The sequence below is a fragment of the Natrix helvetica genome, assembly GCF_964273705.1.
Source record: "Natrix helvetica genome assembly, chromosome: Z".
In the NCBI taxonomy this organism is placed as follows: domain Eukaryota; kingdom Metazoa; phylum Chordata; class Lepidosauria; order Squamata; family Natricidae; genus Natrix; species Natrix helvetica.
In genome coordinates, this window is record NC_138554.1 from 5,067,838 (window position 1) to 5,080,603 (window position 12,766).

Here is a 12,766-nt window from a genome sequence, read left to right on the forward strand (position 1 = left end):
TAAGTCTTTAATACAATGAAAAGAAAATGATTTGTTTCCCCACAATCAGATAAGTTTGAAAGACAAGGAAGCAAGTTTTATGAAAAAAAACCATGCATTTATTCTCAAAGAACTATTAGCCATATAAACAATTTTGGGAGATTTGGCTAAAATGAATGGAAAGAAAAAAAAATTCTTACAGTGGTAAATCATAAGGTTTTAGAGTAGGACGTTCCTTAAATTCAATTTCAAAAAAGTGGTAAATTATCTGAGACACCATCCCACCTATGATGAGGTCACCAGGCTGGTACCACTCATGGGGAACCGGGAAAGCATCACTCACAGGGCAGCTCAGAGTAACTGCTTTCTGCACCAAGAGCATCAGAAGGAACAACATCTTCAGGCATTTGTCATAGGGAAAATATTTGTGTCTCCTGTCCATAAGGATGCTTGTATTTCAGTGGTTCATTCAATGTTTAAGCCAAGGTTTATATCTGACAATGCACCTAATCAGAAATCCCATCATTTTCTATCTGAAGTTCCATGTGTGTAGCAAATTTGTATACTGACTATCACTAGGATTGAACAGATGTTCTGGGGGGGGGGGGGAAAGGAGGGAGGAAACTTGTAAGAATGAGTCTGATGGAGCCATTATTATCTCTTTGTGCCAAATTCCCTGGAGTTCAAGAGTTACTTCATAACCAAATAGATACCTTAAGTGTTGCTGAATTTAAATACCTTTATGCATAGACCTTGAGGTTTTGGTTTAGCTAAAAAAACACTTGTTGGTTCCTGTAGGAGATAATTATTTTGTTTTTTATGAGAGAATAAGTGGTTCAATTGAAAGTTCACCTTTTTTTCCAATGATGAAATTCTAATGAAAGTAATCTAAGGGACATTGGCAAATTAAAAACAGCCTCAAGTGTTGAAATTCATGTTCATTCCTTACAATGGAGCAAGGTTCCCATTTTCCATATAAAATGAACAGAATTGTTTAGTAGAGAAGATTTATTTATAGAAGGTAATATTTCACTTATTAGTGGATGCAGCAATCTTTTTTGAGCAGGGAACTTCAAAGGCACAAACCAGAGTAGAAAATATTGAACTGATACTCAAAGAAAAGAAAAATGGTGGTTTCTGTCTGTGACTGTCACAATTTCCATGGCTCTGTTTCAGTAGGTTGTGTGTTGCTCCCTTGAATCCTTACCTTCATGTGTAATGTCACACAAGGACACTTGAACTTCTTCTCTGAAACTTTCATTGCTCCTTTACCAAATTATAGTCTGCAACGTAACGTATTTCCTGAGTGCTGGTTCTTTTATTGATGGTTGTCCCTTTTTCAAAAGGCAACTGGACTGGACATAGAAACTCTCTAACATTCACATCTCAAAGACCCCAGACCTATCCCAAAGGGATATCCCCCTGATACCATGTTAAGTACATCTTCATAAAACGTAATTCCCTTTTTACTACATTTATGAAATCATTTATAAATAGAAAATATAAAAACCATGAAAATGTCAAAGTCCCATCCCCTAAGGAGGTAAATTTGGTGAGATCCAGAAGAAGGGCCTTCTTCATGGTGGCTCTGGAACATCATCCCTTCAGAAATTAGACTCTCTCCCACTTTGACACACTTATGTAAAGTACTAAAAGGCCTGATTTTGCCAGCGGCCTAGGGAATCGTGGGTGGGATGGAGTCCATCAAATGACTTATTTGATTGTGTGTTGTCATTGCAGGGGGGGGGGGTATTGTTTTTTATTTTTGTTTATATTGTGTTTTATTGCTTACAAGCTGCCTAAAGTCACTGTGAGCAAGTAGGCAAGTATTTAAATTTGCTTCATAAATAAGTAAACTGCATACATTGGATAAGATTTAATTCAATATCTCAAATATTCTGACACGACAACTGGATTCTCAACATCTTGCTAACTTGGGGTGTTGAAAGACAGAAGGTGTGTAATTAAATAATATTGGAGAATGGTTGCAAATGCTGCAGAAGGAGCTTTTCTTTTCCAATTGGCCACTATAATAAATCTTAGTGACCAGCATAATTGCTCCATTGTCAGAATTAATGACTTCTATATGTCTCCTATAGATAGCAAACAATCCTTCTCTTTTTTTTGTGTGAGCAATTTCTCAAAGCCAGAAAAATTACATGATGTGCTACTTTCTCTTTTTGAGTTGCTCCCTGTGGTTGAGGTCAGGCCGCAAAACAATGATGTAGCATTTTGGGAGGAATATGCATCCCAGTAATGCAGCGCTGGAGGCCAAGATGGAGAAGACCTCCACAGCTACCATGAATTTTCCTTTTGTGCTCAGATAGGCTGGAAAGAAGGAGATCCACACACTGCAAAAGGCCAACATGCTGAAGGTGATGAACTTGGCTTCGTTAAAGCTGTCGGGTAATTTACGGGCAAAGAAAGCCACAATAAAGCTGGCGATGGCCAAGATACCCATGTAGCCCAAGACACAGTAGAAGAAGAAAACTGACCCCTCATTGCACTGTAAAATCATTTCTTGGGGCTCTGAATTCTTGTCTAACTCAGGGAATGGAGGTGATGTCGACCACCAAAGAATGCAAAGACATACTTGGAATAGAGAACAGGAAAGGACAGTACAAAAAACCAATCTATTCCCCACCCATTTCCTCATCTGAGATCCTGGGTTAGTAGCCATGAAGGCTACAACCACAGTGATGGTTTTGACCAGGACACAAGAAATGGCCACTGAGAAGGTGATGCCAAACATTGATTGCCGGAGAAGGCAGGTCACTTTCCCAGGCTGGCTGAGGAAAAGCAAAGAGGAGAGAAAACAGAGCAGAAGAGAGACAAGGAGGGTGTAGGTGAGGGACCTGTTGTTGGCTTTGACAATGGGCGTATCCTTGAACTTAATAAATGTTCCAAGCACCCAAGAGGTCAAGAAGAAGAAACCAAGAGCTGCTGAGGCCAAACTAATTCCTAAGGTTTCTTCAAAAGTAAGAAAGACCAGCAGTTTCAGGATACATCCATTCTTTTCTTTATTTGGATAATGATCTTCCGAACATTGAAAACAGTCATCCATATCTGAAAGAAAAGTCAAGGAAAGTTTTTATACATTCCATATTTTTGAAAATGATATTTTTTATGGATGCTAACCATTATCCCGCTCACATTTCTTTTGATTGGCTACCAGTTGGATCACGTTTCTATGGAAATACTATTTTTCCATCCTTGTATCAGCTGGGACCAGCATAAAAGAAGTACAATGGGAAGGGCAATTATTCTATGAATTGCAGCCCTGTCTAGCCCTTCAAAATTATTAAAATTTAGACCCTTTCGACTTTTCCCATTTTTCCAAAACAAAGAGAAGAAATCTGTGAGGTTGGATATAAGAGCTCAGGTCTTCTTGGGCAAACTTGGAATTCAGAATGACAGGTTGTGATTCACAAGTATAGAAGCGAATATTCACCTTGAAGGACTCACAAAACCATCTGCTACATTGAAATAGTGTATTACAGTTTGCTTAGGAGTATCTAATGACAACTGGAATGTCTAACCTACCCGTTTGATTTGAAATCTTTCCTTCTGGGCAAGGAACACAGTCGTAGCAACAGAATTGTTCTCCTTCCAACCTTTTCTTGCAGTATCCAGGGCAGCAGGGGTCATTACACAGAGAAATTGGAATAGCCTGGTCATAAACATAAATTCCTAAAGGGTTAGTCCTGGTGTATGTATAAAGCAAAGGCTTCCCTGTCCAGTCATATCCAACTCCAAGGCACAATGCTCATCTCCATTTCTTGGCCAAGGGAGCCAGCATTGTCCGAAGATATTTTCCATAGTCATGTGACCTGCATGGCTATATGCCAAATGCACAAGGAACACTGTTACCTTCCCACCAAAGTGGTACCTATGAATCTACTCGCATTTGCCTGCTTTTGAATGCCTAGGTGAGAAGGAGCTGAGGCAAGAAAAGGAGCTCCCCCTATTGCATAACTTGCAGGTGTCAAACCAGGGCTGTGAGCTTTCCAGCTGACGAGCTCAGTGTATTTAACCATTGAGCATGGCCTATGTGTACTAGCCAATAAAATGTTGACATTATAAGGATGTGCAAATGGCGTGTTTGGAGAATGGCAGAGAGAATAAAGAAATATATGTGATTACAACTCCTGTGATTTCAAATGGCAATGTAACCCAAATGTGAACACCTATCTTTTAAATTGTAATGTCACTTTGTCAGTTTGACGAACGCTTGATCATTGACAATATTTGTACAGAATGTGCCATTTCAAAATGAGAGAGAAAAGTAGATTTCTAAAGCGATTATGTTCAATATTGGATCAAAATGGATCAGGGAAGAGTTGATTCAATGAGTCCATACCTGGTTAAAAGCTGGGTGCCAGACAATCACCTCTTCATCAATGATTAATTCCTTGGCATTGGAAATTTGAGGATCCATCTTTCCAACTCTAATTCTCTGAAAGGATCTGTTTGGAAAAGTGATCAAGTTGGTGATGTCAAATCCACCTGTTGCTTCCCCTTTCTCATTCAGGAAGACTCTCTCCCCAGCTGAATTGTTAAAAGCAATGCCTTGAAGAAATGAGTGGAGCTACTTGAAAGAGAATGAAAGAGAGGAGAGAGAGAGAGAGAGAGAGAGAGAGAGAGAGAGAGAGAGAGAGAGAGAGAGAGAGAGAGAGAGAGAGAGAGAGAGAATGAGTGAATTGGAAGGATAATAATAATAAAGTGGCCAGCATATTTAACTTTCGCTTACTCATTCTTCCCTTTGCTCTAACAAATATCAAATAAGTTCAATTAAAATACAAATAATTTATATTTCAGAGTAAGACACGGGTCTGTTTTAGTATTAATGTAATGTTATTTCTTGGGGGGGGGGGAGGGACCAAAACAATAGCAGTTAACAAATCATAACCAAAGCAAGGTATTGATATTATGCAATTTGATTCAGATATGATTTATATTCACTTTTTAAACAACTAGACAATCAAATGTGGACCATATCCAAACTCATCATACATTGTTTGTTTTTCATTAGTTCAAAGATTCTTCACATCCTGAGACACCACACATTTCCTTTAGCCAGATTTTATCGTCTTACACTCAATTGTTGAGACAGAGAGAGTATAAAGTACCCTAACGATGCCTGTTTCATAATAAGTGACCCAATATTGTAATACAAAAAGCAGTGATTTATTAACAGCTTCATTAGGCATTTCTTATTCGCAGCGATCTTTTTTGCTTTCTTTATCTGCTTTTGAACTTTGACCATGTTTCTGTCTTCCCTTCAGTCTTTGTCATAAATCACGTTATCCAATAGTTTCATTCATCTCAACCCAGCTACTGTAATCTGAGATCCAGCTCCGCTGATGCTCTGCATGGAATGTCAACACAGAGAGTTGACATCCGGCTCCCCTCACTTTTCAAAGACAATATGTGCAAGCAAAAACAATTTGAGTACCAATATGGGATTCAAGGCTGCGTTCTCCCCCCAGGCTTGTTTGGATTTTTTTCATGGAATCTCTCTATAGGGCGATCAGCCTGGATATTTTTACTCTTTACCCAAGATGCCTCTGAAAAGGGATAGCCCTTCCAATTAATTACGTACTGAAGTTGCCTCCTGTGCCACCTCGAATCAAGGATGCATTGCACCTCATAATGGAGAGAGGAAGAGAGAGAATGAGAGAATGAGCGAGAGTGAGAGGAAGATGGAAAGAGAGAGAAGGATGTATGTATGTATGTATGTATGTATGTATGTATGTATGTATGTACGTACGTACGTATGTATGTATTTGTTTTACAACCCCTGGTATGCCCAAATATGGGAGGGATCTCACTACTCCTCCTTTCTGTCCTTTGGTTCATTACAGAAGACAATCCAGGTAGAAAACCATATTTTTATTTTTAATGTTGACTTTGCTATGTTTGTGTTGTATTTGTGCTGATAAATAAATAAAGGGAGACTAGTATAGATCTATTTCAAGCTATTTAGCTCTCGTCAGCTAGTCATACCCTTACTGGGATTTGAACCTGGGCTGTATTACATATTAGGCAGATGTCTTAGCCACTAAGCCACAGGCTCTCCTCCTTATCAGCTGAGCCAGAGAAATAGGTATGTATTTGTGTTACAACCCCTGGTATGCCGAAATATGTAGATACCACTGCGCCACCATGGTTTATTCACAAGCTAATAAGAAAAGGGAAGAGTCCTATATTTCAGAATATTGGAGGGGAGGGGGGCACAAAAGAAGAAAGAGTGCCTTCAGACACAATGCAATTGAGTCCTTCTTGGAATCCAGATGGATAAATCCACAAGACAGGCCAATTCTATGTGGAAGTGAAAAGCTATTTATAAAATGAAAATTGATGCATAGAGTAAATTCTCTTGGCTATACTGAAATTAGTAAAGACACGGTTTAAGTCTGTACTCTTATTTTATAAACCTAATAGCATTGTTGCCTCCGTCTCTCTATTGAGTTGTAGCCATAAAGATAAAGATTCCCCTCGCACATATGTGCTAGTCGTTCCCGACTCTAGGGGGAATGCTCATCTCCGTTTCAAAGCCAAAGAGCCAGCCCTGTCCGAAGACGTCTCCGTGGTCATGACTCAATGCCGAAGGCGCACAGAACACTGTTACCTTCCCACCAAAGGTGGTTCCTATTTTTCTACTTGCATTTTTGCATGCTTTCAAAGTGTTAGGTTGGCAGAAGCTGGGACAAGTAATGGGAACTCACTCCATTACACGGCGCTCGGGATTCAAACCGCTGAACTGCTGACCTTTCTGATCAACAAGCTCAGAGTCTTAGCCATTGATCCACCATGTCTGGGACCATAGGACAGGGTAAATAAGCTATGATGACAGAAATACAAGATAGATGTAGCATGAAAAAATTACCTGCCAAGGCTGCAGATTTGGAAATTCAACCCTTTGAACCTCCCTTGGTTGGGATTTTGAGCTCATGGCCTCGTGCAAAGAATGTGCCACTGCATAAACAGCATTGTAGATGCTGTAGCTTTGGCCAGTCATCTTCAACTCAAACAGAGGACCAGGTAGATTCTCCAACTTCTCTTCTCCAGTACAGGTTTCAGTAATCATAGATGAAGACAATTCTCTAATTGGAAGTGAACAATTGAACAATTGCCCCCAAACCTCTTGAAGAAATCCATCTTTGTGGGTTGAAAGTTTGATGGCTTGAATAAATTCTTCGAAGCCTCGAAGGTCTCTAGAATGCACAGTAAAGGAAAGAGCCCCATGGAACATCTGGAGATCCCATCTCCTTTGGAATCCCATCAGGATGAAATCAATCGGATTCATCAGGATCCAAACCTTCCTCAATAACACACTCTCTTTATTTTCAGGATCCCAAAAAAATATGATCGTTCTGAGCCACACTATTGTGGTGGACTCTCCGTGGACAAGAAAAACATTCGTTTTTCGATCCATCAATTTATTAGTAATAACTGAGATTGAATTGAGTAATTCTGGCATGTCTTCCAAGTTGAGATATTGTGGAATTTTTTGTGTGAAAGCTAAACAGACCCCGTTCTGCGAAAGGAAAGGTTGCAGTTTCTGCAAAAAACGCTCTTCCTTATTTTCAAAAGCAAAGAGTCCAATCCATGTCCATCCAAAATGGAGAAGAAGTTTTATAAGTCCAGTGTACTGATGCTCCTCTTTGGGGACCATGCAATAGAGTGGAAATAACTCAGTAATCTGAAAGTCTTCTTGGGCAAAGGAACCATAAGTCAACTAAACAAAAAGAGAAATTCATTATTCATGAAAATCATGGGGAAAATATGAAGGATACTGCTGGATAGAAACTCAATGAAGCTCTCCCTACATTGAATATTTGTCCAATTCTATGTAGATTATGACATTTGCTAGAAAAAAGAAGCAACTAAAATTCCTTGATGAAATATTTTTTTCACCTGAAATATAACGAGATTACAACCACACTCACTTTCCTCATACAGAGTTCCAATATGTTCATCCCCTTAGAACATCTGGAAACTTGCTAACCATCTGAGCTTTTGAGCTCTTCTCAGCCTAAGAAAACGATTCTTAAGAACTAGTCTTATTGGATTACCTCCTTCCCTTATTTGTAGCAGATAAAATAAAATAATTATACATGGAAGACTATGCTGATAGGTTTTTGGAGGAGTAGAATTAATCATCTCTTCATTTACTACAATTATGATTGAGATCTTCAAAAGTACCCCATAGCCCCAATACTTCAACCATTTCCAGCCAAATCAGTTGAGTTTTAAATTCAGTTATTATTTTCAGACCCAACCAAGACATAGCAAGTGGAGTTGTCACCAATTGTCAGGTAGCTTGGTGGAATCTGGAGCTGAGTTGAGGGCAGCAGCTTTGATTTCAGGAAGTGGCTGAAAGGAGATCCTCCCTAAAACCATGAGACATGATAGCAGTGTTCCAATATTTGGGATACTCCTACAAAGATGAGGGGGTTACACTGTTTTCCAAAGCACTAAAATTGAACATGAGAAACAATGTACGGAAATTAACCAAGGAAAGAAGCAACCTAGATCTAGGGAGAAATTTCCTAACAGTGAAAACAATTAACCAATGGAAGAACTTGTCTTCAGAAACTGGGGCGGAATTTGCCTGAAATGGTATAGGGCCTCCTGCTCGGAGAGCGGGTTGGAATAGAAGATCTCTAATGACCCTTCCAACTCTATTATTCTATGTCCTAAGTGATAGCCAGACGTTTCTATCCTCCTTTCCACACAGCTCCATCTCTCACCACAGATTTGTGGGAGCAATTGCAGAAGGGAGAAAGAAAGAGAGCAAAACTGAAGTCCTGCAGAATGGCATGGCAAAATACTAATTCTGCAGCACCAATCCTTCAACAATGGCTAAAAACAACAACGCTAAATTACTTTTATCGCACACCAAGTGAATTGTAATAAGAAGAGTTGTGACCGATTGCTGGTTTGCATGAGTTATGATTGTAATAAAAGATTTTGATTTAATTGGATTGCCTTGAGCCGGTCTATTGAGTTGTGGGAAAAACAGACGAGGGGTGATAAAAGTATATTTAATTGAATTGCCAAAGACTACACAATATTAGATAAACTGTTGATACAGACAGAAAACAGACTGATCAAAGTGCTGTATAGATTCTTGTTGGAATATAAACTAGAGGAGGAACATGTCAAAGAAACCATGGTCGCCTGGGCGAAAAATTTCGGTTACAATGTGGAATTGGCTAAGTGGAAAAAACTTTGGTTACTTAATCAGAAACTAACATTGGCTACGGCATATAAAGAAAATGTTTATAAGATGTTCTACAGATGGCATCTCCCTCCAGCACGGCTTTCCAAAATGTTCAAAAATCTGGCCCAAAATTGTTGGAAGTGTAAAAAAACACCAGGCACTTTCTATCATATGTGGTGGACGTGCAATGAGGCAAAAAAATATTGGAAAATGATTCAATCATGGTTAGAACAAATGGTGGAAGAACATATTATGTTTAAACCAGAAACTTTTCTCCTAGGCATAATACCGGAGGGGTTTAAGAAAGATACACTCTGTCTAATTATACATATACTGACTGCAGCGCGCATAACCTATGCACAGTATTGGGGGGGGGGAAATACACCATCAGAGCTAGATATAATCAGAAAAGTGTTGGCCTGTGCAGAAGCAGATAGGTTCACTCTGGAACTTAAAAATAAAGGGGAATTAGAATATTTTGAAGTATGGAACAGATTTTACGATTGGTATAAGACAAGATGACAAGACTGGAACAAATGTATATATTGTGATTGGACAGAAGGACAGACAATGTATTTAAGTAGATAAATTGTTAATGGTTGAAACTAGCTGTACATAATGTGAATGTACAGTCACTCCGACTCCGCGGTATTGCATTGTTTTAAATGTAAAAATAATAAATATATATTTTTAAAAAAATTGAATTTCTGCAGAAAGGAATGGCAAGCAACTAGTATATACTATTAATTAGAAACTTCTTTTCTCTCTCACTCCACCCCGAAACTACCTGTGGAACTTTGAAGACATGTACAGTTTCTGCCATAAAGGATGATGTATCAGGACCTAGTCCCCCAATGATGGCTATGAGATTTTTCCGGCTGTCACATTTGTAGTTGGGGACAAATCCCTGGGATTTGAAAAGCAGGTCCAGAGTGGTGCGATAGGTCATCCTTGGGTTGTTGTAACTGTCATAGATGTGGAACCCGAGAGTGATGTTAGGTAAGATCTGGGAGTCCTCATTGATCTCCTTCACAGCAAAGGCCAAGGCGAGGACATGCTGGTAGAATTTGGTTATGACACTGCAAATAGTTTAAACAGCCCCATTGAACAATATCAGTTGACAATTCTATTATGGTGAAAGCATTGATATATGAGTAACAACCATTTCTGTCTCTGGTGTAAGTGAGAAGATGAGGCTCTTTGTAAAAACACTCAATAATTTCTATAGTTTTCAACTACAGCATTTCCATGATTTGCAACAAATATGTATCTAACAAAGTTGTGGTTCTTGTTTCAAACATGTATTTCTATTCTGTATTCTACAAAAGAGAATACAGCCAGCAAGTATCACTCTTTTAATATATGTAAGTAATGCTAGGAGTGACTGCATGGACTGGATAATTAGATTCACTAAATGTTCTCCAAAAATGTTCTCCAGAAGACTTCTTGCACCTTAACTTCATGCAATTTGTGAATAAGACTTTAATACAATGAGAAGAAAACGATTTGTTTTCCCACAATCGGATATGTTTGAAAGACAAGGAAGGTTTATATAAAAACCTTGCATTTATTCTCAAAGAACTATTCGTCAAAAAAGGAATTTTGGCATATCTAGCTCAGTTTAGAAAATGAATGGAAAGTAAAATAGAATAGAATAGAACAGAATAGAATAGAATTCTTTATTGGCCAAGTGATTGGACACAAAATTTATTTGTCTCTGGTTATGAATACTTCCTAAAAGAAGTGTTCATAAAAGAAAAAAAAATACATTCATCAAGAATCATAAGAGAGAACACATAGAGATAGACATAGGTTACTAATAAGCAATCAAATCATACTAGGAAATTGCTAAACAATATAAAACAATCCTCACAGTGGTAAATCATAACGTTTTAGAGAAGGAAGCTTTTTAAAATCAAGTCCAAAAACGTTGTGAATTATCTGAGACACCATCCCACCTACGATGAGGTCACCAGGCTGGTACCACTCATGGGGAACAGGGAAGATATTGCTCGCAGGGCAGCTCAGAGTAACTGCTTTCTTCAGCAAGAGCATCAGAAGGAACAACATCTTCAGGCATTTGTCACAGGGAAAATATTTGTGTCTCCTGTCCATAAGGAAGTTTGTATTTCAGTGGTTCATTCAATGCTTAAGCCAAGATTTATATCTGACAATGCACCTAATTAGAAATCCCATCATTTTCTATCTGAAGTTCCATGTGTGTAGCAAATTTGTATACTGACTATCACTAGGATTGAACAGATGTTCTGGGGGGGGGGGGGAAGGAGGGAGGAAACTTGTAAGAATGAGTCTGATGGAGTGGTTATTATCTCTTTGTGCCAAATTCCCTGGAGTTCAAGAGTTACTTCATAACCAAATAGATACCTTAAGTGTTGCTGAATTTAAATACCTTTATGCATAGACCTTGAGGTTTTGGTTTAGCTAAAGAAACACTTGTTGGTTCCTGTAGGAGATAATTATTTTGTTTTTTATGAGAGAATAAGTGGTTCAATTGAAAGTTCACCTTTTTTTCCAATGATGAAATTCTAATGAAAGTAATCTAAGGGACATTGGCAATTAAAAACAGCCTCAAGTGTTGAAATTCATGTTCATTCCTTACAATGGAGCAAGGTTCCCATTTTCCATATAAAATGAACAGAATTGTTTAGTAGAGAAGATTTATTTATAGAAGGTAATATTTCACTTATTAGTGGATGCAGCAATCTTTTTTGAGCAGGGAACTTCAAAGGCACAAACCAGAGTAGAAAATATTGAACTGATACTCAAAGAAAAGAAAAATGGTGGTTTCTGTCTGTGACTGTCACAATTTCCATGGCTCTGTTTCAGTAGGTTGTGTGTTGCTCCCTTGAATCCTTACCTTCATGTGTAATGTCACACAAGGACACTTGAACTTCTTCTCTGAAACTTTCATTGCTCCTTTACCAAATTATAGTCTGCAACGTAACGTATTTCCTGAGTGCTGGTTCTTTTATTGATGGTTGTCCCTTTTTCAAAAGGCAACTGGACTGGACATAGAAACTCTCTAACATTCACATCTCAAAGACCCCAGACCTATCCCAAAGGGATATCCCCCTGATACCATGTTAAGTACATCTTCATAAAACGTAATACCCTTTTTACTTCATTTATGAAGTCATTTATAAATAGAAAATATAAAAACCATGAAAATGTCAAAGTCCCATCCCCTAAGGAGGTAAATTTGGTGAGATCCAGAAGAAGGGCCTTCTTCATGGTGGCTCTGGAACATCATCCCTTCAGAAATTAGACTCTCTCCCACTTTGACACACTTATGTAAAGTACTAAAAGGCCTGATTTTGCCAGCGGCCTAGGGAATCGTGGGTGGGATGGAGCCCATCAAATGACTTATTTGATTGTGTGTTGTCATTGCAGGGGGGGGGGGGTATCGTTTTTTATTTTTGTTCATATTGTGTTTTATTGCTTACAAGCTGCCTAAAGTCACTGTGAGCAAGTAGGCAAGTATTTAAATTTGCTTCATAAATAAGTAAACTGCATACATTGGATAAGATTTAATTCAAT

The 12,766-nt window shown here is 38.5% G+C and overlaps 1 protein-coding gene across 1 annotated transcript; it reads right to left on the reverse strand.

Moving 5' to 3' along the window:
* Positions 1–2,146: 2,146 nt before the first annotated feature.
* LOC309381838 (vomeronasal type-2 receptor 26-like) lies at positions 2,147–12,140 on the reverse strand (the record flags this gene model as incomplete). The annotated part of the gene is made up of 6 exons (XM_081933123.1): positions 2,147–3,045; positions 3,523–3,649; positions 6,869–7,720; positions 9,996–10,265; positions 11,619–11,672; positions 12,087–12,140. The coding sequence occupies 6 exons, from the start codon at positions 12,138–12,140 to the stop codon at positions 2,147–2,149; spliced, it is 2,256 nt and encodes a 751-aa protein (XP_081789249.1).
* Between the last annotated feature and the right edge of the window lie 626 nt (positions 12,141–12,766).